We start from the raw sequence: 27,240 nt of genomic DNA on the forward strand, positions 1-27,240 counted from the left end.
AAGCCATGCCTGAGAAAAATACCGCTGTTTTAACATACGTTATTATGCCACACTCACATCCAAAGTAATGTATTTCACCAATCCTATAGGGTTATTCTGATACCTCCAAAGGCCTCACGGGCGTCTTTTTAGTTTTATATTCATTAAGCAACGTAGGTCACATGCCTTTATGTGTGTTTACAATTTACTAGGGACAGTCTCAAGATGCTAGGTGCCGAAATCCACACGCCTATCACATCTTGAATAGCGAATCTTTATAAACAATACAATTGTAAAAACTCTTTATAATTAATTCCAGCGGTCCTATACACAAGCCATATTTCAAAATCCCCAAAGTAAATGCTACAATTGCGGCAAAGTAAATTTCCACACTTGTCATGTAATTCAACATTAGCATTGTCCATTGCTGGCCCAAACAGTACTTGATCACCATTCTGTATGTATGGTATACCATCTTTTGGAACTTACAATGTATCCTGACTTAAAAAAGAAATAATATTTCGTGGCATATGTTGTCATGCTAACGTAATGAGCTGTTGGCTGGGCATATCCCACAAATATTAGGAGGCATGGATTTGGGCCAGCAATGGACAATGCTAATGTTGAATTACATGACAAGTGTGAAAATTGTAAACACACATAAAGGCATGTGACCTACGTTGCTTAATGAATATAAAACTAAAAAGACGCCCGTGAGGCCTTTGGAGGTATCAGAATAACCCTATAGGATTGGTGAAATACATTACTTTGGATGTGAGTGTGGCATAATAACGTATGTTAAAACAACGGTATTTTTCTCAGGCATGGCTTCTATTGGACGCTTTTTTCTAGTATCTGGCATTTAGAGATTGCCCCCAGCAAATTGCAAATACACGTAAGGTCATGTGACTTACGTGGCTCTTGAATATAAAAAATGGAAAGATGTTCGCGCGTTTCTGTTGGAGACCTGACGTCAACATCTAGTCGATCGGCAGTGTACATGGCATTGGAGGTGAGAAAGGTTTGACAAACGCAATTTAAAACAGCGACATAGGCTTAAAGTAGAGCTTTTGCTGTGTAGGGACTTTGTATTTTCTAGCCATAAAGCATGGAGATTACTTTGCCTTGTGTTTTTTGGGGCGTATATTTCAATATTTGGCATTTAAATATTGGCCCCAGCAAACTGCAAACAAACGTAAGGTCATGAGACTCACGTGGCTTTCCGAACATAAAAAAACGGAAAGTTGTTCGCGCGTTCGTGTTAGAGCTATCGTCGAACTTTCTGCTGATCGGCAAATTTCTTTATATTGCATTGAAGGTGAGAGAGGCTTAACAAACGCAGTTTAAAATGGTGATGCATTGTTTACATTAGAGTCTTTCTCGTGTAGGGACGTTGTACGTTCTAGTTACAAAGTGTGGGGTGCTTGTCAAATTGAGGATTTTTCATTGGACATGCCCAGTAAGGTAACATCTAGAGTTTTGTAAAATGTTGGACGACACAATACAGTGTATTATCTATACGGTGTTATCGCATTACAGGCACACTAGCCCTCAAAATAATCGATGGGAATTTGACACGTGATCTATAACGCCTGATTCTAGAAAAGTGTAATATTGAAGGATCTTAATACCCAACAATATGAAATGTTCAAAAAAGCAGATGGATGTGCGTCGTACAGTGTACAAATAACGCTGTTCAAAAAATCAAGAAAACATTGGTAGGTGCATTTAACCTTTTTGAATTAAATTATTTGAATAGAATATAACTACTGATTAGCCTAAACCAATGTTCTATAAACGTTATCGGATAAATATATCTAGTAGAAGCTATGTTCAGTCTATGGAGGATGCACCTGTAATGAGTGCATTTTCAATGGTGTGTTGACATCTTATATTATAGTGTATTCCACATGACTTTGCCCATCAAGAATATAGATATGAAATACAATTTGTTTACTAATTTAATGTCTATAGAAGCTGTTATGTACAATCATCGGACATGCTAAGTGACCAGTATGGTGCTATTTGTAACTTCTGTCTAAAGGTCATTGTGATTTATATATAATGCAATGTATTAAGATAGTTGTACAATTTTTATTATTTTTTTATTACATATGTATTTTAAATATTTTTACAGCCCTGACGAAGTTCTTTTTCAAAGAACGAAATGCGTTGGCTGCTTAAGAACTATGAACCTGTAAAGAAGAATAAAGAGGAAGTTTTGAAAATATATACATCACTGGATGGACACTTTGTTTGGACTTATAAGAGTGGTGCGACTTGCAGTGGGCCTAAAGTTTTGGATCTAGTTGATCACCCCTGTGAAACGGTGGGGGTAGCAAAGTTGCAGACCACGTTAGCAAAACAGCTTTTATTTTTCATTCAAAATTTAGGAGGGCAGGTGAGAGATTCTCCAGGAGAGGTGCGACCTGAACCTTAGGGTTCAGTAATTGAACCGTTTCCTTTTGGGTTAGTAGTTTTAGAGTTATAGTGGTGACTACATAAGAAAAGATTACTGCAATAGCCACCCTGTGCAAGATTACCAGCAGCGATCACCTCAGTCATTGAGGAAGATTGCCAGCAATAATGTAAAAAAGGTTTTGTCATTTTGGAATACCTTTACATGGGTAATACATAACAATCATAGCTACAATGCCCCAGATGTCAAGGTAACACTATTAATGATAAGTCTCCACATAATATATCACTAAAATATCAGCTTTAAAAACATTTTGGAGAATCAACCATTTTTCTCCAAACACCAGTGTAGTGAAGGTTGAATGATGAAGGTCCAGTAGATGCTTGTAGATGTAATTTATTAGAAGTAAGATGGTACAAGGTACATTCAGGTATAAGTAATAGTACAGAAGTTAGGTAGATATTGAGCCTCACCAGGAGCAGGATCATCTTAGCTCAGCCCCAAGTCTCAACTCAAACTCCAGCTGAGCCAGCATTCTATTACATCACAACCATGTTAACATTCTAATAAGCAAAGAATGAGAGATTGCATTAAAGAAAGATGCAGAAGTCACTACAACCAGCTTATGAGTTCTGGAAATACACACATTTTTGTCTCAAATACACACTTTACAATTTTGGTATACATATGTTATTTTAACCAGGCAACAACTTATAATTAGTAAGACTGGGCTGCATACAGGAGAGCTACTTACTGGTAAGTGGAGAGCCACAGTGTCTAACAAGCTACTCATTGGAGAAGCCTGTAGAGATCCAAATAAAGCAAAGAAGGGCCCCACTTACCCAAAGGGACAGCGCACCATGTTAGACTATTATGTCAACTAAAAGACTCCGTTTAGACTTGTATGTTAAGTCTCAGACACACTCAACATTCTTTCCTTTCTTTTGCCATGAAGGGGAAAATAAGGACAGATTTTTAAATGTTTTTATGTATTTTAAATTACTGTGGTTTTGGTACCATATTATCTGGCCCTGATATGTGATTTGATTATTGTTTTTAGATTTGAATTGGGAATTTGTATATGAATAAAGTGTCAAAGAGAAAACTTTTTTTTTTTTAAATAAACATGCGGGTGTGGTGTTTGAACCTTAATGCTATCGGGGGTGTACATGAAGTGTGGAATGAAATTGGAGTAAGACTGTTGAGTGTGCCTGAAATTTAACAAACCAGACCAAAGGGAGTCTTTTATTTGGCTTAGAAGCCTGTAGAGAGACATGAAAAAACACCAAGCAATGTTATGTCATATTTTAAAGCAAGCGCACAAGTTCATAAATGATAGGAGTTTATTTTTAGCTTATGAATCTGTATAACTGTCTATGTATTGTTTTCTGGGGATTTGTAAGGCACCACATGCCCCACTCTGGCTACTTCAGTGTGCTACTTTCTAAAAAGTATGCCCAAAGCAGAACACTTTGCTGTAGACTAGCACCATGTTTCACCTTTCGCCCCTACAAGAAGAAAACATTTGATTAGCAGCACTATCAGTGCAGACTGCAAAACTCTAGAACTCCTTGTCAGATAAGATACAAAGGATGCAAGAGCATCTGATGTTCAGAAAGGAAGTAAAGACCTGGATCTTTCCACAAAATAAGGATACATTTTACAAGGATACAATTTAGCAGTAAAACACAGCAAAAAACACAAATTTGAAAACATATAACAAAACACTCCGTTGAGGAAAGCTCCAAGACAGACATAAGAATGTGTCCAGTTCCAGTAATCCATTCAGAAACTAGCATAATTGTGGACCCCCACAGCCAACAGTAATCAATGCAGTCATGATGCTAAGCTTATCCTTCCATAGGCTGTCCTCATAAGAACATGTGCACCAGTAGCTTGCAGCCAGAGCAAACTGAAACATATCATCTACTGCAGATTAGGTACACAGAAACATTAAAATAACTACAGTCTGTAATCAGAAAAGCCATTTGACGCACGTATACTTTCAGGCAAGCAGCATCAACCCTCTTAAACAATCCACATACTATACAGAGAAATGATGTTTCCATTGCACAACCAGTAGTACATTGTGCTTCATAACATTAGAAATTATAACTCTAAAACAACTGTCTAGCATCGTAAATTGATACAGTCATTAGATTAGACACTGTGAAGCACTTCGAATTTAATTAGCACAACAAAAGCTTGCTTCATTAAAGGCCTGTATGCACACCATCATCGTAGCTTTCGCCCTTCTTTCTCTGTAGTGCCTGACAAGATTATACATAGCACTACTTCTAAGGTTTGATGATCCAGCAGTCACACAAAACAATCATACAGGACATAAAGTTATTCATAGCAGCCAACTAATGTAAATCGCACATGATCTATTCCTCTTTTCCTGTCCCCACACTTTAAGCACCGCAACCCAAGACAAGATAAGAACACCTCTAAGCCACATTGCAAATACATAATTCCAACTAAGCATGGCTTTACAGTGTAGTGAGCTACACTTCTGACATTACACTCAGGCATGAAAGAAACACTATGAATAACTTGTACATAACCAATACACGGTGGACTAGACATCAGAGTCCCCAATCACAAGAAGGGGTAGGGATCAGAGAGGGCATGTTCGTTATTATCCAATGTATAGATGACATTATTGTTTGAAAATCAATAAAACCAATATACAAAAAGGTATGAAGCACTATACAAATGAAATTATATAGTTTTCACAGTATATGATATTTGGCTGCTTTTTGGCCCTACATCATATACCTGCACTGCCATCCTTCCATTGTGACTCACGCTCCCTTTTAACTTCCTATGTATGCAATTTGATTAAAAAATATATTTTACCATTTTATAGAATGGCTGAGAATCCCTTTCACGTTTTTGACATGTAAAGTGGAGTGTTCCTAGCTTCTAAGGACCAGTAGAAGCCTGGAGCTCCAACAGTCCAATGTTTGGTCACAGCTGTTGCTGTAAATAAAAGGCCTCCCGGAGCCTGAGGGGATTCAAATTGGGCTGCATGAGGCCTTTGTTTTACAATGAGAACATTCTGCCCTCTTGGGGTGGACTGTTCTTATAGCCTTAGAGCCCTCCGTAGCAGGCTATACCTGCTCTACCTGCCATAAAAGGCCAGCTCCCCTTCGGCTCGGACCTTTAATGCTGAAACAGCCCTTTAATGGCCAGTAGAGCCCACCACGGCGGGCTCTAAGGCTATATCAGAGCATGGGAATATTGAGCGCACCATTGAAGACAATAAAGTAGCTCCAGGCTTTTAATGACTGGTATAAGCCTACTGCTCCAACATTCCACATTTTATGAAGCTTCCTTAGACCATTCTACCCATAGTGGGTGGAATGTTCTAATAGCCTTATAACCCTTCTGCCTCGAGTTAAACGGGTTGTTAAAGGCCCTTTTTCTCATTAAAGACCCTTGCCTGCAACTATAACTCGGGTTCGGAGCCTTTAAGAACTGGTATAGCCTTTGGCAATGGGCTATAAGGCTATATGTATAATGCTCCCATGATATAATGGAAACAGTCAGATAAATTAATATTCACCTCTAGATCAATACTCACCTCTAGTTGCAATATTTATGTTGTTTACATAATATATGTAATAGAACAGGTTACCTCTTGGAAGATGAAAGGCTTTGTACCACTTGGGAACCATTTAGTATTTAGATTCTGGAGCTTGTCTAAAATTGCCTTGATATCACCGGGCCACATATGTTTGGCAGCATCGAGCCTGAAGCCTGCGACGCCAATACTGATCAGATGGTTCAAGAAATCAGCAATTTTGCCACGAACATACTCTTTCTCAAGTGCAAGATCAAGAAGACTTACAAGACGGCAATCTCGAACCTGTAAAAGTACAAACATTCTGTGACTGATCTATTCCTAAAAAGTGGCTGAGAAATGTAGTCAACTTACTGTTACATCTCATTAACATACGTTCATTTCCTTACGTTTGTTCAATGAGACAACTGAATGATTAGAAGTCTATCAATGATGCATTTATGTTTGATCAGGTAAACATTATTTGTGCTTTACAGAAAAGAATAACTCAGTAATCTACTAAAACCTTTGACCTTCGATAGTAAACATTACTATAATTCATTTTCCAAATCTGTCCCAAAAACATTGAAATGCGCACACAATAATAAACCTATATGTCCACAAATTTCCGTTTCAAGCAATTATTCCGGTCTTCATTACCGATTTTAGAATATATTTTGATTTGTTCTATTATATTAGCTTATTTTACTGACAACACTTCTTAGTGACTCATTTCGATCTTTTTTCTTTATATTGTAACTATTTACACAAAATATAAATAAAATAGATTTTCTTAGTAATATTGGAAAACAATTATGTCTAATGCATCATACTAAGTAGCTGAAAACTATTACATGAAATTATTCTGCAAAATAGGAAGTTCTATTGTAGAACAAATATACGTGATATTGTGGTCAGCCCTTCACAATGACTGTGTATCGAGCTTAATGCTGTGTAATAAATATGTTGGCACATGAAATAGGTAGATAACAATATAGTTATGATTAAAAACTCATTAATTTGATTGATAACTATGTGTCATGTCAAAGTTTCATTATTTCACAACAGCTAAAATGAATTCAACGATACGCATATTCAAATTAAACATTTCTCATGAAATACTTAACTGGTTGGCATCGTTATAGTTCTGAATTTCTCCATTTGATGTTTTACATTTACCATCATTAAAATCCCATCCTGAGTATGGGACTGCTGGAAAGTCCCTTTTTCCAGTATTGAAGTAGCTTCCACAGGTACTGTGGGTACCAGTGCCACCGCCTGAACCACACATGTGGTTAATGACAGCATCCACATAGATGTGAACCTGTAAAGACAACATTATTTTAAAATGCATAAATAAAACACAATAAATAACCGTTTCAGGACTAGTTGGGAGCCGTTTATTGGGTTTTTGTATCTGTATTTATTAACTTGTCACTGCAGAAACAATGGCAGAAGAATCCAGCTGCAAGGCACCTATGTTGGGGACAACATGTGTCATTGAAACAAGAGGCAGAACTGACTTCTTTATATCCGCTATATACTATTACACATAATGGCAAAAATATAAAGAGGAATCTTCTAAGTTGATATTTTCACTGAATTTCCTGGTCTTTGATAAATAGTAAATAGACGTATGAATATTTTATTGTTCTTCCATATCTACCAATTTTATTTTAATGGCTTTTGAAATTTTACTTTCTAAACTGCTCAAAATGTGTCAAAGAAAACAGCACTCATCATTAAAGGTCAGATGTCGTGAGAACATGAAAGGAATAATGACCAATAGGAAACGCACAAACATGACAAAGGACACTTGTAAGTTGTTATGGAGAGACTGGCAACAGGGTCAGAAAAGAGGTCTGGGCAGCAAAATAAAAGTAGTTCTGATTAGTGAATTAGATAGCTAAATAAGAACTAATGTTCGTAAATGGAGACAGTTTTGAAGTTGTAAAGCTTTATAAGTGTTTTTCAAGGTACGGGAGTCTGCATGAATGTGAGCTTACTGCATGTGATTTTTTTATTTTTTTTAATATCAGTGGAATCAACAGTTAAACTGGCCCAGCAGACCACAACAGGGCCACCCGCAACCAGACAAACATTGGCAGTGCAAATAGGTCTGGCTTTGAAGGAATGCTCTATAGTAATGTGGAGCATTACAAGTAAATCGCATGAGAGCATTACAAGCAAATAGCATGAGAGTGGATATGAATCTGTGCAAAGAACGCAGAATATTATTGGTGTAGGTTAAAAGGTCAAGTGACAGCTGCACTGTCAAGCTAGATTTAAAAATCCTTCAAGGTTAATGACCGCCCCCCTCCAAAGTGTGCCTCTGCCTGTGAAAAACAAACTAAGTTTTCTAGTTATCTAAGACACTTCAGTAGCACTACAATGTCATTTGTATGCCCTAAACGTTCAACTTCATGCAGCTGAATAAATAAGCAAAAATATCACAGCTGCGTGGCAGGGAAGCACTTTTTTTTGTGGAAGGCCACATCTTCTGTATAATCAAATAATGTAGTCCTGGCCCCAAACATGTGGGCAAAGCCAAAGCCCCTCTCAAGCCAGACCATACAAACTGGCCCGCACACTGATGTGTCAGACACGCCTGTTGAGCGCTGCCTTAATGCCCTATAGGCCAGTACGACCTTGACTGACAAATGAGGGCAGAGGTGCAGAGCCCCATTCTGAAAGCTGGTACCAATTGTAATTTCAAAGACATTATATTCCTGTGTAAATTCAAATTTTCTTTTGTAATTCACAAAGATTGGATTTCTCTCTTAAATGGTTTTCACAAATGTGTGTATTACCTCAGTAAATCTTCTGCAAGAAGCAGGGTGCCCATCTTTCATTTCAGAGATGTCTGCATAGTTACATAAGTCCTAAAGACGTTAACGTTTTATGATATACATAAATTTCTTCATGCATCATTCCCACTCTGGAAATAGTCCAAGATTTACTTCTATCAAGAGGAGGAATAAAGCCCTTTCTATTCTTGGAATGAGCAGCGAACATCCAAAAAATGGGTAGCGGTGCAGGGCAAGATTTTTCCTCCCAGGGAAAACATTTTCTCCACAAAAAAAAACAATACACGAATATAACGTAATTTTCGCATGCATAATGTTGACTTTTTCACTATGCACAAATACTGATGCAGAACTGTATTGGCTTTCATGTAATTGGAAATGTAAAAAACGTTTTCAGGAGAAATCTTGGGAATTTTTATGATTTGAAAACAATTGTAAATCTTAACCCATGGGCAGTAGAAAATGTATAAGTGCAGATTTACATCTCTTTTAAGAATCTGTCTTTTGATGTTCAATATTTTTCAATAAAGGTGTGCCCAGTTGTACAACAATAGCTGTTTAGTCAATTATCCACCAGTTTTATCCAGGATTATCTTTGTAGTGGAATGCACCTGACAACAACAGCATATACGTTTTTTTTCAAGTACCCAGACTTTCAAACTGGGTTTACTTTACACCTTAATTTACAGGATGTTAAAGTCATCCTCCACATGCTTCTACTTGTATATTAGTTCTGTAGCTGTGTGTCTAAAGGCTACAGGGTGAGTGTGGAGGAAAGATTAGATCTGATTGCTATATGTTGTGCGGTTTCAGCACTTGTAGTAAAAGGATTGCATGTTTTAAACCTGAAGTTCATTTTTCAAAGAATTCAAGCAATGCATAATGAGTTTGTGACAGTCTGTGTTAGGATACAAACCACAGTCCCCTGTGTATTATGTATTGGTCAGTGGCCCCATTTATTGCCATAGCAAGGAATGGGCAATTGCCCTCCACCGATCTTGATCGGTCAAACCCACTCTTTCCTGTCTGGACCGTATCTGACCCTCAGCTCAATGGTCATATCACCCGCGCTAATGCTCCAAACTTGATATCCAAAGGTCAAAGAACTCCACTAGTCCCAATTGATCAACTCCCTCCCAAGGAACCACTCTCCATCACCTTGGACCCCAAGGGCTTGCACTGAGGCCCCCTTTCTCCGCGCGCAGTTTTTAGCCCCCACCGTCTCGTAAACCATTCCCTTAGCCAATGCACCCTCCCGCCCCAGAAGATGTGAGACCTACCTGGCTCCCAATGATCTCATTGACCTTCACAACTCTTACTCTACTAGGTCCAATTCCAACATGATCCCGCCGAGCCAAATACAAACCACCCATGCTAACCCATACAGAGAACCTCCACACAATCTTAGAGTCATCAATAAAGACAACCTCAAGAAAGTGAACGTCATCCAGTCTCCTTCCCACACTACTCCACCACAACTTAAATGTGTACTACTCAATTGTAGGTCAGCTAGTAACCATGCCTCCGACATCTTCGACCTCATCCAACACAATGATATAGACATTATCATCTTCACTGAAACCTGGCTAAATCCCACCGCCACTCCTATCCTAGACCTACTAGTACCTCCTACTCACAACATAATTAGGCTAGACAGAGCTCGGAAGCTGGGGGGTGGCCTAGCGTGTATTCATATTAACACACTCTCGATTTCTCACTTGGAGTCCTCTTCGCCCTCCTCCTGTGAATACCTTTGCCTCAGCATCTCAAGTAATAACCTACCGGTCTGCAAACTTCACACTTTTTATCATCCCCCGGGAGACAAACTCCCCTTCATTGAACAACTAAAGGAAGTCATCTCTGGCAATGTCGTTCAGCCGTGTCCCAAATCTTCCTTGGTGATTTCAACCTTCACTGGTCTACCCACAATGACCACGCGGTAACTTGCCTTAAAGCATTTTTGAATGATCACGAGCTGATTCAATACTGTCACCAACCAACTCACAATAAAGGAGAAACTCTATACCTCATAATCTCGAAAGGGCAGACTATCACATTAGATACTATTACCCCTTGTGATTGGTCGGACCACCACTGCATCCTCTTTTATATTAACAGGGAGGTTTCGTTGAGTAAGGCTCAACCAACGAAATCAAAGATCTGGAAAAGGTACCTCAGATCAATAAATACAGTTGATCTAGCAGCCCACTGTAAATCTGCCCTCTCCTCCCAAGCTGACTTGACAGAGGTTCAGTTACTCACTGACTCCTGCAAGTCGACCATTTCCAACATCATAGACGACATCGTACCGCTCCAACAAAAAAATTATTCAATAAAAATATCCAAACCATGGTACAACGACAACTTACAACATTATTGGGACAACCTTCTGTCCCTAGCCGCTGGCACTGCTTTCTTTTTTCTGAATTGCATTTGCAAAAAATTGTTCATCTCAAGTTCCTCTTAACCAGTTTACTAAACGTTCTTTTATTCCTTAAATACTCCATGTATTCTCTTTGGGATAATTTAAATCTTCATGCAAGAAAAGGCCATTTTTCCATATTTCTAATGCTCTTGCCGGGCCATCCGAACCTCATTTCAAGAACACGCCAAAGGCAAATTCTTCCATCGCAGTTTATTAAAATCCAATGCATTTAGGGCCTCAAGGGGCCCTTCGTCAGGGACGTGCTGTTTGGGCTGGGCGCGACGCCGCTGATAAAGCACGCAATGGTTAAAAGTAAAAGTTTAAAAATTGGAGAAATTGGTCGTAAACAAGGTGTGCAACTCGCACCATAAATGATGATTCTACAATGACAACTTAAACACGGAGCGCCACAACCTTAGGGCAGCTGGACGTTCCTGAAGAGCCAAACCCTCCTTGGAACAACTAAAACTCCTTAGAGATGTTAGAAGCTTCTACAGCAAACAAATCAAGAGCGCTAAGGCAGACTATTTCAGACACCAACTTGATCAATCTGCAAACAACCCCAAGAAACTTTTCGAGTTGGTCAAACAGCAATCAGTGGTAGGCCCAAACCACTCTGACTCCGGAGGCAGCCCACCTTCCTGTGATGATCTTGTTGCTTTCTTCACCGAGAAATCAAGATTCATCACCATTAAACTTGCCTCTAAGAAGGCGCTACTGCCCTCCCCCGGGTCCGCACCACCCCTTGACCTCTAAGAAAAGCGCAAACCTATCAGCCTGAACACTAAGAACAATGCGTCATGGGGCACCTTTACCCCATTCAGTGAAAAATACATCAACAAGATTCTTCAGAACATCAATCCATCTAAGCACTTCAGTGACCCGCTGCCACCGGCCATCTTCAAAGAAATCAAGAATGTACTTACCCCCACCTGGAAAAGGATTGTAAATGCTTCTCTGTCACAAGGCACGATCCCAGACTGCCTAAAAGCAGCTCAGGTGTCACCTATACTAAAAACAACTAACGCAGATAAGACTGACCTCAACAATTTCCGCCCCATCTCCAACATCCCCACTCTAAACAAACTACTTGAAAAATGTGTACAATCCAAACTGTGTGCTCACGTAGAGAATTTCCAACTCCTAGACCAGCATCAATCCAGTTTTCTGAAGGGGCACAGTACCGAATCGGCTCTCACGCTCATTATGGATGACATTTTAAAAATGCTGGACCAAAATGATTCCCGTCTCCTAATCCTCCTTGACCTGTCATCCGCATTCGACACGGTTAATCATGACAACCTCCTATCCACTTTGAAGAACAGAATGTTTTATCGGGTCGGGTGCTACAATGGTTCTCGTCCTTCCTTCACCACAGATCATAAAGAATAAAGGCAAACCACTCCCTCTCCCAGCCCTCTCCAGTACTCATGGGTGTCCCCAAGGGTCCGCCCTATCTCCTATCCTCTTCAATCTTTACTTGGAACCACTAGCAAACTCTCTAAATTCCACAAACATTCTCTTCCATATGTATGCGAAAGACACACAACTTTATTTGAAAATCTCATCCCCTTACAACATCATCTCACTCAATACTACCCTAAATGCTACGCAAAATTGGTTAACGGAGAACCATCTACTGCTCAACAACTCCAAAACTGAATTCCTTTTCATCTCTACCCCGAACCACATCCCCAAGCTAGACCTTTGGCTGAATCACCTCACTGCCTTCAACTGCACCCCTCTCATCATAGACTCAGCCAAATCTCTATCGAAATCACCCTGGACAAGCACCTGAATATGAAAAATCATATCAGCAATGTGTGTAAGGGAGCTAACTACTTGATGAGGACACTTAGAAATATCAAGCCATTCCTTCCACAAAAGGACTTCAAGCAGGTGGTACAAGCACTGGTCCTGCTGAGGCTAGACTATGGCAGCGCTACGCTCTGTGGCCTTCCCAAATACACTCTGGCTCCACTAAGGGCATCACTGAACGCTGTGGCCAGACCGGTCACAGGTACCAAACCAAATGAGCACATATTCCCAATCCTTAAATCTCTTAAATGGTTGCCCTATGAAGCTCGAATTCAGTTAAAGATTGCCGTTCTGATGCACAAAGCCCTACATTTCAAAACTCCCAGGTACTTAGCACAAAAGTTTGAATTATCTTGTGGGGGGAGAGCCTCAGGAAGCGCTATCACTCTCCTCCTGAAACCACCCATCCTTAGGAAAAAGAGAACCTGTCTCCGAGCCTTCTCTGGCGCTGCCCCAAGGATATGAAACGCTCTCCCACCAGAAGTACGCAGAATCTCTTCAACGACTGCTTTCAAACTGGAAGCCAAGAGATTCCCAATGAACCAATTTTTACCTTAATTTGGGTTAGTATCTGCCCGAAGTAAGAGTGAACAGTGGGTGAACCCCATTCCACTCTAGAAGGTTCACTGGTGCGCTATTTTCTCAATACAATGGTAAAGCAAGGGCAATTATTCAGGATATGGCCTCTGCTTCTTATGCTATTGGCGGACAATACAGATAGTCCCTCATTTTTAGTATGTGCAACATCGCTGAACACCCGGAAGGGCTACCAAGGTTGATGTAGAGATAGACTCGGATCTTAGAGATTGGAGAACATGAACATAAGTCTCCAAGAGATCAAGATGCACCAGGCTCATCACAGGTGTCAATGAAGAAGGATGTAATATCCTGCCATGGACTTGCTGCTCATACAGGACCTCTCACACACAGGCACGCTGCTGGGCCAAGTCAGGTGACTCAGGCAACTGGGGTTCAACAAACACCTACACTCCTTTCAGCCCTCCCCCCCACTAACTCCCTGCTTCAAGTGCAAAACATCATCCTCAACCCATTGTGCAACTGGCAACATAGACAAACCCCTGTGGGTGTGGACAGCAGCCACCAACCCCAATGGACAAGTTATCTTCTAGTCACAGCACCAATCTCACACAATAAACCCCTAGTGTTGTGCTCACACACACCACCACACAATTTGTATAGAAACACATAGAATTGAACAATTGTGAACAAACACCATGTGTGCCTACCTTGCACTTGTGTGCCATCTCATGTGTGCCAGAGTCTGAAGATGGGTGCCTTTGAGTAGTATCATGGAATGGGTTGCAGAGTCAAGTGGCATTCACCATATGTCATTGCACAAATCATTGTACATGCATGTCCACACAGTGTTAAAAGAGTCACACAAAATCCAAATAAGACAAAAAACATTGATTCATATAAAATAGTGCGCGCAACGAAATTCATTTTATTGATTTAATTGTCTACTTACCTGCATTCATCCGTAATCCGGCGTTTTCTACCCCCCGCCCCATGTCACCACCCGGCAGCACTCCCACCAGGAGCCGCTACTGATTGTGCCACCAGTGCGTCATTTTTGTTGACACACCGCTAGCACAGTGTACCTGCCCATATTTACAAGGCAAAATAAAGCCACCCTGCATGGCTTTTCATGCCCTGGTAAATATAGCCCCACATCACGCATTACTCTGCGTGAAAGGGGCATTCCATTGGTGTTGCTGTGGGTGTTCCCATGCAACATCCATGAAATCTGATGCATTACCAGATTTACAAGGTTTTGTAAACCTGGGAATGCGTCAGATTCCTACACTTCGCCAGCGGAGGAGTAAGGGAGATGCAACGAGGAGAAATACGTTTATTTCTCCTTGTGTTTCCTTTTTCTATGTGTGGTGCATGCTGCAGCTCACATAGAAAGAGGATACCATCTCTCGCGACTGTTTTTGTGTTTAGAAATGTTTCCCTTCCAGCACAAAAACAATCACCCCTATAACGCAGATACCCTTGCACTACGGCGCAAGGATGCCTGCATTGGCGCATGGCTGTTTATTGTGCGCCAGCGCAGGGGAAAAGGACAGAAATGCGCTGTATCTCATAGATACAACGCATTCCTGCCCTTTTCTTTTGACGCATGGAGAGCGCAGCAAGATTCCTTGTGGCGCTGCCCTGCGCCAAAACCCCCTTAAATGAGGCCCTCAACATGCATTGGTGAATAGCTCTTATATGCTTTCACTGCTGCTGAGGAACCACTCAAACATCCAGTCCTCTAACAGCCATTGTTCTTGTCTACATTATGTAAATTGATAATAAATAGTCAAGACAAGGCGGAAAACAGGGACTACCAGTGACCAACTTATCATGCCCCCTAAAGAAAAGAATGGCGTAGGATGGCGGTTCGCTCAAAGCTGAATCCACCCTACAGAAATGTAAGTACTTTAAATATGTCACATATGATGTAATGATTGAAGGCATGCTCTGTGGTTAAAATGATACGCTCAGTTTTAATATCACCTTAACTCTTGGATTCAAAGTCAAGCTGACTAAGTGCAACAACACGCCCGTTTAGTGGAATGTTTGGTACAGAACAGATAACAATGGAAGTCTTTGATGAAGCTCAAATGTAAATGACACGCATTATTTTTACGAAAAGTCGCTAGGATAACGTGCTTATTTCACACAACAGCACAAAGCAATAGAAACGATCAAGGGAGGCCTCTCAGTTTCACAAGTCTGAGAATAATGCTTATTGTAAGGAGTAAACTCCTACGTGTTGTACTAGAGTGGTACACTACATGCTGTCAAATCAATAAACTGCTTCGTTCTGCGCTACTTCTGCAGTACCTTCCTTAAAATAGGGGGAACAGGGTGATCGGTTGCCTTTTGCTAGTACCATGCATCGTTAAAGACTACAATGTATTTTGTTGGTTATCACAATTTCTTTGCATGAGAAAATGTCAACAAATGTTACACCTATGTACAAAGATCAATATGTGGACTGAAAGAGTTGAAGGTGTATGGGCCTATCTTTTTTTTTTTTTAAACAGTTTTTATTAGAAACAAAAGCAGCAATAAAGACATTACATCGACAGCTTAGGCAAATATGTTTTAAGAAATTACAGCATTATCTTCCCCATCCTTAATCCGTCAGGAACCCAGGGCAGCATATTCCAACCATTACAGAACAATCCACAGGTAGGTCTATTACAGGTTCCCGGGTCAGGAAACTGCACCAGTACATATATATTCCTGATTGCCCACAGTATGTGCCATCATTTCGTCAGCACCGTCCTCGAGCACCAAGAGTCTTTCCCTCCTCAGTTCCACTCTCGGAGAGACACATATCTCCCCCCTATACTTATTCTAGCGCCCCCACTTGTGATCCCATTTACGTGGACATCCCCTTCCTTTATATACTGTTTTTTCGGCCACCATGGCATGGTCCATATATTTTGCCCAATCTCTCAGCTGTGGTATGGTATCTGCGCCCCACTTCTGAGCAATGTTTCGTTTCGCTATACTCCACCCCAATGTGGCCCATGATTGTTCGGCTTGCGTGAGGTCTGTTGCCTCCCAAATATTGAGGAGACACAGTGTGGGAGTTGGGAGGATAGACTTGTCACAAACCCTAGTCAGTTGTCTGGTGACGTCCGTCCAGTACTGTTGTATGTGAGGGCAGCCCCATAGAATATGTAGGAATGTTCCCGTCTGGTTACAGTGTCGGAGGCAGAGAGCATCGGGTCGCCTACCCAATCGGTGCAGCAGTGTGGCGTCAAAATATACTCGGTGAAGAATTTTAAGCTGCACCAGGCGAAGCCGCATCGGGATGGCTACTTCACGGGGTGAGGACAATGCCTCTATCCAGTCCTCATCGGCTAGTTCTCCCAATTCAACCTCCCAAGACGCCCTCAGCTACAACATTGGATCGACACGATTATTAATCAATTTCCTATATGTAAGAGAGATGGCTTTGTGGATCATAGGATCCAGCAAGACCCTGTCCTCCAGGGGAGAGGAGTCCGGAAGGGGGGTATCCTTAGGGAGGGCGGAGTCAATGGCATGACTGATCTGGAGGTAGCGAAAGCTCTCCAACAGCGCTAGCTGGTACTTAATTTGGAGATCTGAAAACGATGCCTTCTTGCCCTTGACACACAGATCGGCCTCCATCGAGATCCCTATCGTATCCCACTTATCAAATCCTGCACAGGCACTAAGCCGTCCCAGGATGTCTGGTTCCCATAGAGGGTTAGCCTTCGTGAGGCGCCCCTGCCAGCCCAACCGCCTCTGCACTCCATGCCACACTTTCACCGTACGCGCCGCAGGGCCGGTCAAGCACAATTTCCTGTGGTTCGTATACAATGCTCTATTGTAGCCCCCTTTCCCTAATAACCAATGATCAGTACGAAAGCTGGGATCATCATGTCACCCGAACACCCATTGATTGATGGCCATCAGTTGTGAAGCCTGATAGTAGAGGCATATATCTGGCAGTCCGATGCCCCCATCATACCATCCCATAGTTAGCTTGGCCATGGCTATGCGGGGCGGTCTGTTGTCCCACAATAAATCTCGCACTGCAGCATCAATCTGCAAAAAGAAAGAGTCGGGCACCGGAATGGGAGTGTTTTGCAATGCGTAGAGAAAGCGTGGCAGAGCGAGCATTTTGAATAAGGATGCACGTCCCAACAAGGTAAGGGGGAGCGTTTTCCAATGTGTGACATCCGATCGAAACCTTTGTAGCGGCTCTAGCAGGTTACATTAAAAAAATAGTGTGGCATTGGTAGTGATAAAAATCCTTAAGTAACGAAAGCCCTGTGAAGCCACCGGAATATCGTATCCACGAGGACACCACTGTGGCTCTCCCCAAAGGGAATACACCTGGGATTTAGACCAGTTTATTTGATACCCAGAGTGTGACGCAAAAATATGAAAAATTTGGAGTACACGGTGCAATGAGCGCGTCGGTGAGGCAAGATAAAGCAAAATATCATCCTCGTACAATGATATGCGGTCTTCATGATCATTCGTCCATCTAAGGCCCCTGATTTCCGGGTCTCCCCTTATCCAGACCACCAGCAACTCCAAAACCAGGGCGAAAAGGAGCGGTGACAACGGGCAGCCTTGCCTTGTGCCCCGACACAGGGGGAAAGGAGTAGAGCAATGATTGTTCACTGAAACATGAGCCATAGGTTGCGTGTATAACAGTTTGACCCACCCCATAAATTTGGGTCCAAACCCGATGCGGCCAAGAAATGCAAACAGGCACGCAATGGTATCAAACGCCATTCTGGCGTCAAGCGCTAGTAGAATCGCTTCTTCTTCTAGAGTGTCCACACGGGCCAGTGCACCATGCACACAACGCAGGTTGCGTGCAGTGTTCCATCCTGGCATGAATCCCGACTGATCTGGAGGAATCAGGTCAGTGAGATAGGGGAGCAGGCGAGTCGCCAATAGTTTGGCTAAGGTTTTAGCCTCTACCGTAATCAGAGAGATAGGCCTATACGAGGAGCACTCATCTACCGGCTTACCGGGTTTATGGATGACCACAATGGTGGCCTCTCGAATATTATTCGGGAGGAGGGCGTTTTCGTAACTTTCGTTGTATAGATTTAGTAAATGAAGTGCTAGTTTGAGACCCATAGGCTTGCGTAGCTCGATCAGGAGCCCGTTCGGACCCATCGCTATTCCTGCGCGAATGTCTTGAATTGCCTTATGAATTTCTTCAACCCACAAGTCGACATCCAACGCTTCCCTATCTTGCTCCGAGAGGCACGTCACCCCGATAGTGGCAAGGAGTTCCGCCGCCCTTGAAGCCTGAGAATCTTGCGGGACACCATATACTGTCTTATAGTAGTTGGCAAAGGACTCAGCGATGCCCCGTGGGTCCGTGATCAGAACATCATCATCTCCCCTAATCGCACGCACCCATCTCGCTGATTGTTCTTTACGTTCCAGCCACGCCAGCAATTTTCCAGTGTGTTCCCCTTGTTCGTATAGACGATTCCGAGTGGCCAGAGAGCGTCTATTGGCGTCCTCTAGGAGCAATTGCTTATAATCTTGCCTTTTTATATTAAGCAAGTGTTGTGTGTCAGGGTCCGGGACCCGAGATATGTCTACCTCGAGACGTAGGACCTCGGCTTCCAGCTCCAACATCCTTCGACGGCGCTCAGCCCTATGTTGAGCCATCACCGATAGTGCCCTCCCCTTGATCACTGCACCATATGCCCCCCAAAGTGTAATGGCCGACTGGACCGAGCCCATATTGTCCTCAAAATAATAATCTGTATCTTTCCGCAAGGTGTCCCTAATATGAGGGATTTTTAGTGCCCACGGCTGAATCCGTATTGGACCAGGTTGCGGCGGGCGTTGCACACCAAGTATCGTCAACACCAGTGAATGATCTGACACCCCCTGCGCCAAACACCCAGAGTTAGAAAAGTCATGTATGTGTTGTGCGTGTGTGAACAAGTAGTCGAGTCGTGATTGACTTCCGTGTACACCCGACTGAAACGTAAAGTGTGTCTCATGAGGGTGCGACCACCTCCAGACATCTACCATCTCCAAGGCTTCGATAAAATCCCGTAGTTGGGAGCAGTGTGCTGAGTCACGTCTGGCCAGGGATGTATCTAGTTGACCACCGTCCGGTGTACCCACAGGCAGGTTAAGCAGAAGTGTCCCAACATCTGTCAATGTCAATCGCTGCAGACCCGGTGAAGCATACAAAGAAACAACATTTAAAACCCTGCCCTCCCACATACCTGTGCAAGCTGCGTACCTGCCCTGTGGATCCGTCCAGGTATTTTGTATCACATATGGACAGCCTTTCCGAAGGAGGACCCCCACCCCCGTGGATCCAGTGGTGAAACCTGAGTGAGCAACCATTCGATACCCCTTCCTGTCAAGGGCAATGCAAGAGTTACCAATTAAGTAGATTTCCTGTAGTAATACCAAATCAAGCCCCTGGCGGTGGACATACTGCAGCACAATACCTTTCTTAATTTTGTCACCTAACCGGTTGACATTCCAGGTGACAAGCTTAAGTACCTGACCTTTCGCCATTTGTCCCAGATATCGAAAGTACAGTATTCATGGAGGACGTGTTGCATCCCAGGCCTTCCCCTGCCTCCAACTGAGTGACCCCCGGACTTTCAAAGACAACCTCTTGATACTGGATCTTTCCTGCTGCCACTTGAACATAGAAACCAATCAAATCATGCCTATATAAGCAATCACTTTGTCTTGCTGCAAAATACCCCCAAACGCACCCCCCCAACCAATTAAACTCAAGATTACCCTTAGACCAATAAACTCACCCCCCTCCCTGCCTCCCTGGTTAACGGGACTAGAACCGCCCGCCACCCCCAACATGCAGAGGGCCTGTCGCCCACCCATAAACAATTCCAGGGAACGTGAGTAACTTCACTCCCAACTCTTCAACCGTTATACAGAGAGTTCTCCGCTCCCCGGCCCGACCCCTACCCCAAAAGAAAAACGGTATACCTCACAGTGACTCTGTACGGTCATCATTAGATGTCATGTGGCGCCCACATTGTCAATAGTATTGCAGCAATAAGTCCTATAGGAAAACCATTCCCCCTGGGAACAGCCAAACCTGTTGAACGATCATGGCAATCAGCAACATAAGTAACTTATTCAAAAGTTAGGGCAATCCCCAGAGTCTAAACAATCCCCATTACATAAGCATCAGGAGTCTGCCCCAGTATCCCTCCCAGAACTAGATATATATGATCTCATGTTCGGGTGGGCATGGTGCCAAGACCAGGCGCCAAAGATTTCGTAAGGGCGTTAGGAGGCCATTGTCAACCCCATACAGTCTTACCAACCACCGGATCAGCGTCCTCCCGTATGTCCCTGGGAGTCAGAGTCAGAATGAGGAGGAGATTGTCTCTGCTGGCGCCAGTCTGCGTTATCATCTGCCGCCGAAACTGCCTTCTTTCCTTTCTTTTCGAACGTGCGCCAGCCTTCAAGCCAGTCCCAGGCCTCTTCAGGGCGAGTGAAAAACCATGATTTTCCATTGGCTTCCACTCGTAACTTGGTGGGGAACATCATTGCATACTTGACTTCTTGGTCTCGTAGGGCCCGCTTAACCTCCAGGAAACTTCGGCGCGGTTTCTGTACTCTCAATGTGAAATCTGGAAAGAACATGATCTTACTGTTCTCCAGGGTAAGTGGCGGTCCGCCCTTGCCATTTGCAGAATAACATCATGGTCTCGAAAGCTAAACACCCGTGTCAGCAGTGGTCGAGGGGGTGCCCCTGGCCTCAGACGGCCCCCAGGCACTCGGTGAGCTCTTTCAATCGTGAAGCATTTGGAGAGTCCTCTGGGTTGTAAATGCTTAAGGACCAGGTCCTCCACAAAAAGGTCTGCCGCCTGCCCCTCTGCGCATTCCGGAACGCCAATAATGCGAACGTTGTTCCGTCGCATTCGACCTTCATAGTCGTCCAACTGCAGGGCCATCGCCTCGTGAGAAGAGCGGAGGTCAGTAATTTGTTTTTTGAGCAGGGCGGTATCAGTAACCAGTTCCTTGGCAGTGTTCTCTACCGTCCCTACATTTCAGCAATTTTCTTCATGTTCTCTCGGATCAGAGCCACATCTGTGGCCACTGTGTCGATTCGCACCTCGAGGGCTGTCCGTATCGCCGTGATCGCCTCGAGTACATCCTTATTCGATGGTTCCGTGGCGTCTCCCGGTGTCACTGCCTCAGTTCGGTCTTCGGCCTGCTGTTTCTGCCAGGCGAATTTCTCAAGCTTGGTCTGGGTCGTCGACCGACTATTACGGCCAGTCGCCATTGTATATTGCCACAGGAACACCACCACGGATCAAGGCGCCGCTGCTACTTCCCGCCGCCTGCAGTGAAAACCTTCACCCGGACTGTCGGTTTTCGCAGGAAGCACCCCACTCAGAGGGGTATCCAACTGGGTTTATCGCGTAATACGGGCAGCAGGAAAGTAAATACACACCAGTTTCCCAGCCGTGGACGGCCGGCCGAGGATCAGGGCCCGACCCCCTCAGTCGTGAAAATCCCTTCGTAGCAACAGTGCGTTTCGCCCCCACCGTGTGGCATGTAAGTCGTGAGGGGAGACAGAAGACTCAGGGGCTCCCGGAGCAAGAGTCTCTCCACCAGGCGTGGTGGGTGCACCGGAACACCAGCGCCCCCCCTATGTTCACCGCTCCAAAGGCAAAGACATCATACCTTGCATGGGTCAAAACTGCTCCCAACACTCCAGGGCCCAGCAGCAGTACCAGCCACGTCCCAGTGCTCCAGCAGTGACCGGTCCTCCTCCTGCGACCAGTCCGGGTCCTGTCAGCTTGTCTCTCGACCGGTCGTCGTGCCCATAGGGTGGTACAATGTTCAAGACTCGTAAGTTGCCACCAGGGAAAAAATCTTTTAGGCCCCCAGCAGCAAGTCCACAGGAGATTGTAGATCAATCTGAGGGCCACTTCTAGTCCTCCCTCGCTAGCCTGTCGTTGTCCACCTTTAGCTGCACCGCGGGGGACTGCCACAAGTCCACTTTAGCTGTTATTCATGCCCCAGTGCCCTTACGACGATCAATTCCCATTCGCCTCCACTCCAGGTCCTCACAGCAAGAGGCACCAAGCGGTCCAGGGGCCCTCAGCGCGCACCTTCCAGATGATATGGCCCACCCTCAGCTCTCTCCATGTGGCCGCGCATAGGCCCCAGGGCCGCTCCGGGCCCACGCACACGTGGGAGCAATGGCCCGCAACTACACACACAACAGGGGCCGTCACACCATCCACTCGGGCCCGTCACTCACCGGACTACCAAGGATGGTCCCCGCAGTCGCTGCAAGGGGTTCGGCAGTGCTTACTCCAATGAGGAGTTCCTCAAATTCACCGCCAGGGGCCCCGATCATCCAGGCCGCAGCCACGGTCTTGCGTGTCGCTCAGACGGCGCGGCGCCGCACTCCTGCCGGCGAGGATACCCGCAAGGCCTTGGTCTCTGGAGCACTCACGGGGCACTATCATTGATTGACTACAGATTTATCCGGGTGGCAGCCGGGCACCACAGCCGCACTCCAACGGCACCAGGGCAGGAATCGGACCAGCAGGAGCAAAGTTATACCGGATAGTTTGGGAGTGGCACTCGGAGTGAAACTACCGAGCGGCCATTCCTGTCGGTGGTTAGCCACGCCCCCCATATGGGCCTATCTTGATAAGCCCCACAGTATAATTATTACAACAGACAACACAAAACAATGCCATTAACTATTTAGTATATTCAAAGGCATATACCCAAATAAAGCAAACACATTTTCTTTGTATGCAGTGCTTTGGGATTAATTGAATATATTTCCATTATTTAAAGATTTATTTCAACATTTATTTAATAGGGTTGTGCTAGTTATTATTTTGTTCCACATTTATTAATACTTATTTGAAATTAATTTACATAATTTTTTAATATCAAAATATGTTGATAATTTATTTTTGATTAAATAAACATTACATTTTTCCCCTATACTTTACCAGACAGAGACCTCCCGCCTGACTACAAAGTCTCTCAATGCTAAAGTATAGGGAAATATAATCTCCCCATACAATAGCTGTAGGCTGCCAACCATCCCAATCAAGAATTCATCACCTGTTAGCAAGGAATTTTTGCCAAGAATGCTTGATTTGACGTGGTGGGAGCACTTTTAGCACTTGATGGCCAGACTGTCATGCCATGATGTCATGGAGGACCAGTCTGCAATATTTTTTATTTTTCTAGGTAATTTTGCTTTTATGGTGGGAAGGGGCATGTTAGAAATTAACCTGTGCTCACCCCCTGGTAGCCTTGCCCAGAGCATGCAGGCTTAACTTAGAGGCAATGTGTAAAGAATTTGTGCAACACTTCAAACAGTAAAACAGTGAAACCACTATCCAAAAAGATCTCACACCAGGTCTGTAGTGAAAATAGCATCAAAAAGCACAAAGTGCCATTAGGGATATCTAGTTGCACTGGATTGAGACAAAGTGACAGGTTCAGGCCGACTGTGATGGATTGCGGGCAGGCTACAGGGATCCAGTTAGGCCCACTGAAAAGAGTACCTTAAATTCTGGTTGCGGAACGTTGCTTGTATCCGCATTGAAGATGCATCGCACAGTTGAGACGAAGAGTGGGTTCAGAGATGCAGCAAAGCTGCATCTGAGAAGTCTAGTTTGGTCCAGAATGCCATCGACAGGGCTTGCGGTACGAAGTTCAGTGTGGGGGATGCGATGCGCAGTTGAGTCAATGCATCGCTTCCGATGAGCAATGAAGCTGTGATGTGGAGTCTTAGCGTCGTCGTTGAGACTGCCATTGACAAGAGAAATGGAATTCATGCCGGGGAAAGCGATGTGCAGTGGCGGCTCCGAAGGCAATGCTTTGGTTTCAAGATGTGGGTTGAGGTGGCAATGTGAGGCTTTTGCGATGGGTCTTATCCTCACAGCAGCAGTGAAGCATCTGTCCTGCTCGGGGATGCACTGCTCAGCTGAGGAGATACGCTAGTTGTGCTTGAGGATGCATCGCTCAGAAGAAGATGCATCGGTTCTGCTAGCAAGCACCTTAGGCCCACTTCTAAGGGTCCCGGACTGGGGTGGGGTGGCATCACTTGCCAGTGTAGCCTCACAGATGGCAGAGTCCAGGTGCAGGAGGTTGGAAGCCTGTTATTTCCCTACTGCTTCATATAGAGCAGCCAGCCAACTAGCCCTTGGAGTCACTCTGTGTTCTGGGTGCAAGTGAGGCAGATCCAGTCCTTCTCACAAGCAGGCAGCAGTCACCAGATCAAAGTAAGAGTCCAGCAGAGTGCAGTCCAGCAGAATGGCAGTCCTACATCATTACAGCAGTCCTCTTCCTGGCAGAGTATCCACAGGTCCCGAAGTGTACTGAAGTAGGGGTATCCTTCTTAAAAACACAGGGGCATATGTACAACAAAATGATGGGGCGTTACATTAAGCAAAACCTGCTAACGCCACACTCCGCCACTCTGAAAACACAGAGATGAACCGTATTTACAAAGATATAATGTACCCCTGTGTTTCCCCTAGCGCAGGGGCTAAGTTAAGCTGCCTATCGCAAACGTAGGCACCCTTCCACCATAGTGCAAGGGTGCCTCCATTGGGGCGGAATGATTGTTTATGGGAAGGATGTGTCCCTTCCTGCACATAAACAATCACAAATGGCGATTTGTAACTTCTAGGTGTACTGCATTGTGCAGCCGACATTGAAGTTGCAAATCACCATGTTTTTTAATGATTGTTTATGTGCATGAAGGGACACCTTCCGGCACATAAACAATCATGAATGGCCTTTTGCTGTTTCTATGTGTGCTGCACAATGCAATTCACCATGTAGACCAGGTTTACCCTGGTCCTAATTTAAGTGCTGCCCCATATTTACACCGCCCTTGTGAATATAGAACACCATCTAAATTAATGGGTGTTGCGGCAAAATGTCCACCATAACACCCATTGCCCACCCCTTTCACGCTAAGTATAGAGTGAAAGGGTACCTTATTTACAAGGTGGCATTAAGTCACATTAAGTGGCCTTGTAAATAAGGGGAAGCCCATCTCACCACAGAAACGTCGTAAACACCTTTTACGACGTTCCTGTGGGTGATAGGGGCTTGTAAATATGCCCCACAGTTCTGCCTTTGAAGTCGGAAGATGCCTCTAGAGGCATGCCTCTGAAGTGCACAGATGCCCTGCCTTGCCTGCCCTGGCTCCAGACTAACTACAGGGGGTAGGCAGCCCTTTGTGTGGGACGGTACACAGCCTATTCAAGTGTAAGTGAGACTAGGTCCAGCTCCTCAGTCCCATCCTGTCAGTGATGGCCCACTTAGTCACACCTAAGCTCCGATTGTGTGTGGCTGTTAGGGAGAAATGTACACAGCCCAACTACTCCAAGTCATGTGACCAGAGACAGGCTGCAGGCACCAAATGGGTAAGTCAAGAAGATGCCAACTTTCCAAATGTGTAATTTTCAGAATTGTAATTTAAAATCCAATTTCACCATACGTTAGAATTTTAAATTAGGATTCCAGAAACACCAAACCTGAGTCAATTAAATGCTGCCATTTTGAAATGGCACTTATAAAATGTAATAAGGTAATCCCAATGTTATCCTATAGGAGGAATAGGCCTTGCAGTAGTGAAAAACGACGTCAAGTGTTTTTCACTACCAGGACATGTAAAACTTAAAAGTACAAGTCTAGCTATTTCAATACATTGTACCCTGTTCTCTGGGCTGTCCAGGGCCTACCCTAGTGGTGACTGATATGTTTTAAAAAGGAAGGTTTGGGCCTAGCAAAAGGTTTATTTTGCTCAGGTCAAAATGGCTGTTTAAAACGGCACACACAGACTATGCAATGGCAGTCCTGAGCTTTGTTCAGAGGGCTAATTAGGTGGGTGTCACAATCAGTGCCACAGGCCCACTAGTAGCATTACAGGCCCTGGGCACATGTAGTGCACTTTACTTGGGAGTTAAAATTAAATTAAATATGGCAATTGGTTATGAACTAATATTACCATGTTTAGAGGAGAGAGCACACGCACTTTAGCACTGGTTAGCAGTGGTAAAGTGCTCAGAGCCCTAAGGCCAGCAAAAAACATATTTAGCAAAAAGGAGGCAGGCAAACGTTTTGGGAGTGACCCTGCAAAAGGTGTAATTTCCAACTGGGAACTAATTGGAGAAGAGCTTTTTCTAAAACAAACATATTTTTGACACAGAAAAAAGAGCATGCACAAAGGAGATCCTATTCCCTCTGTGTGTAGTTCTCTGCGATGGGCAAGTCCACAAAGAGGAAATAGGATCACATGGGAAAAGTCACCTGACCTTTTCAGGACTGTACATGTAAACCTGAGCCTGATACACCTTACTAGGCATTCTCCTAGGAATTGTAGTGAACAGCAAAAAGTAGAAATAGTACAATCAGGTGGAGGTGGAAACATCCACCCATACATTTTATGTGAATCGAGCCGTATGGATTTATCTGTATGGAGCAAATATTTACTATTAAAAATCAGGATTTCCTTGAACTTTCATAGTCATGTAAGTAAAGAATGCTTTTAATGTGTGTCCCATGGTCTAATATCATAAAGGAGTTTCTTTGTTATTACAGATTCATGGAAGAGACCTATGAGTGTGTGTGTGTGTATGAATACATTTGTACATTAACTATTTGCGTGCAGGTGCCTCTAGTGCCTGCA

At 44.0% G+C, this 27,240-nt stretch overlaps 1 protein-coding gene across 2 annotated transcripts in view; it reads right to left on the minus strand.

Moving 5' to 3' along the window:
• The window catches only part of LOC146834723 (pancreatic alpha-amylase-like), a 92,263-nt gene that overhangs the window by 19,838 nt on the left and 45,185 nt on the right, over positions 1-27,240 (minus strand). For both annotated transcript variants that reach the window (XM_085602251.1, XM_085602250.1), the window contains exons 3-4: positions 7,093-7,290; positions 6,042-6,272 (exon numbers count right to left, since the gene is read on the minus strand). In XM_085602251.1, the coding sequence (XP_085458377.1) occupies positions 6,042-6,272; positions 7,093-7,290 (429 nt within the window). The remainder of the gene's footprint in view (positions 1-6,041; positions 6,273-7,092; positions 7,291-27,240) is intronic.

Source organism: Triturus cristatus, chromosome 4_2 (genome assembly GCF_964204655.1).
Source record: "Triturus cristatus chromosome 4_2, aTriCri1.1, whole genome shotgun sequence".
Classification (NCBI taxonomy): Eukaryota; Metazoa; Chordata; class Amphibia; order Caudata; family Salamandridae; genus Triturus; species Triturus cristatus.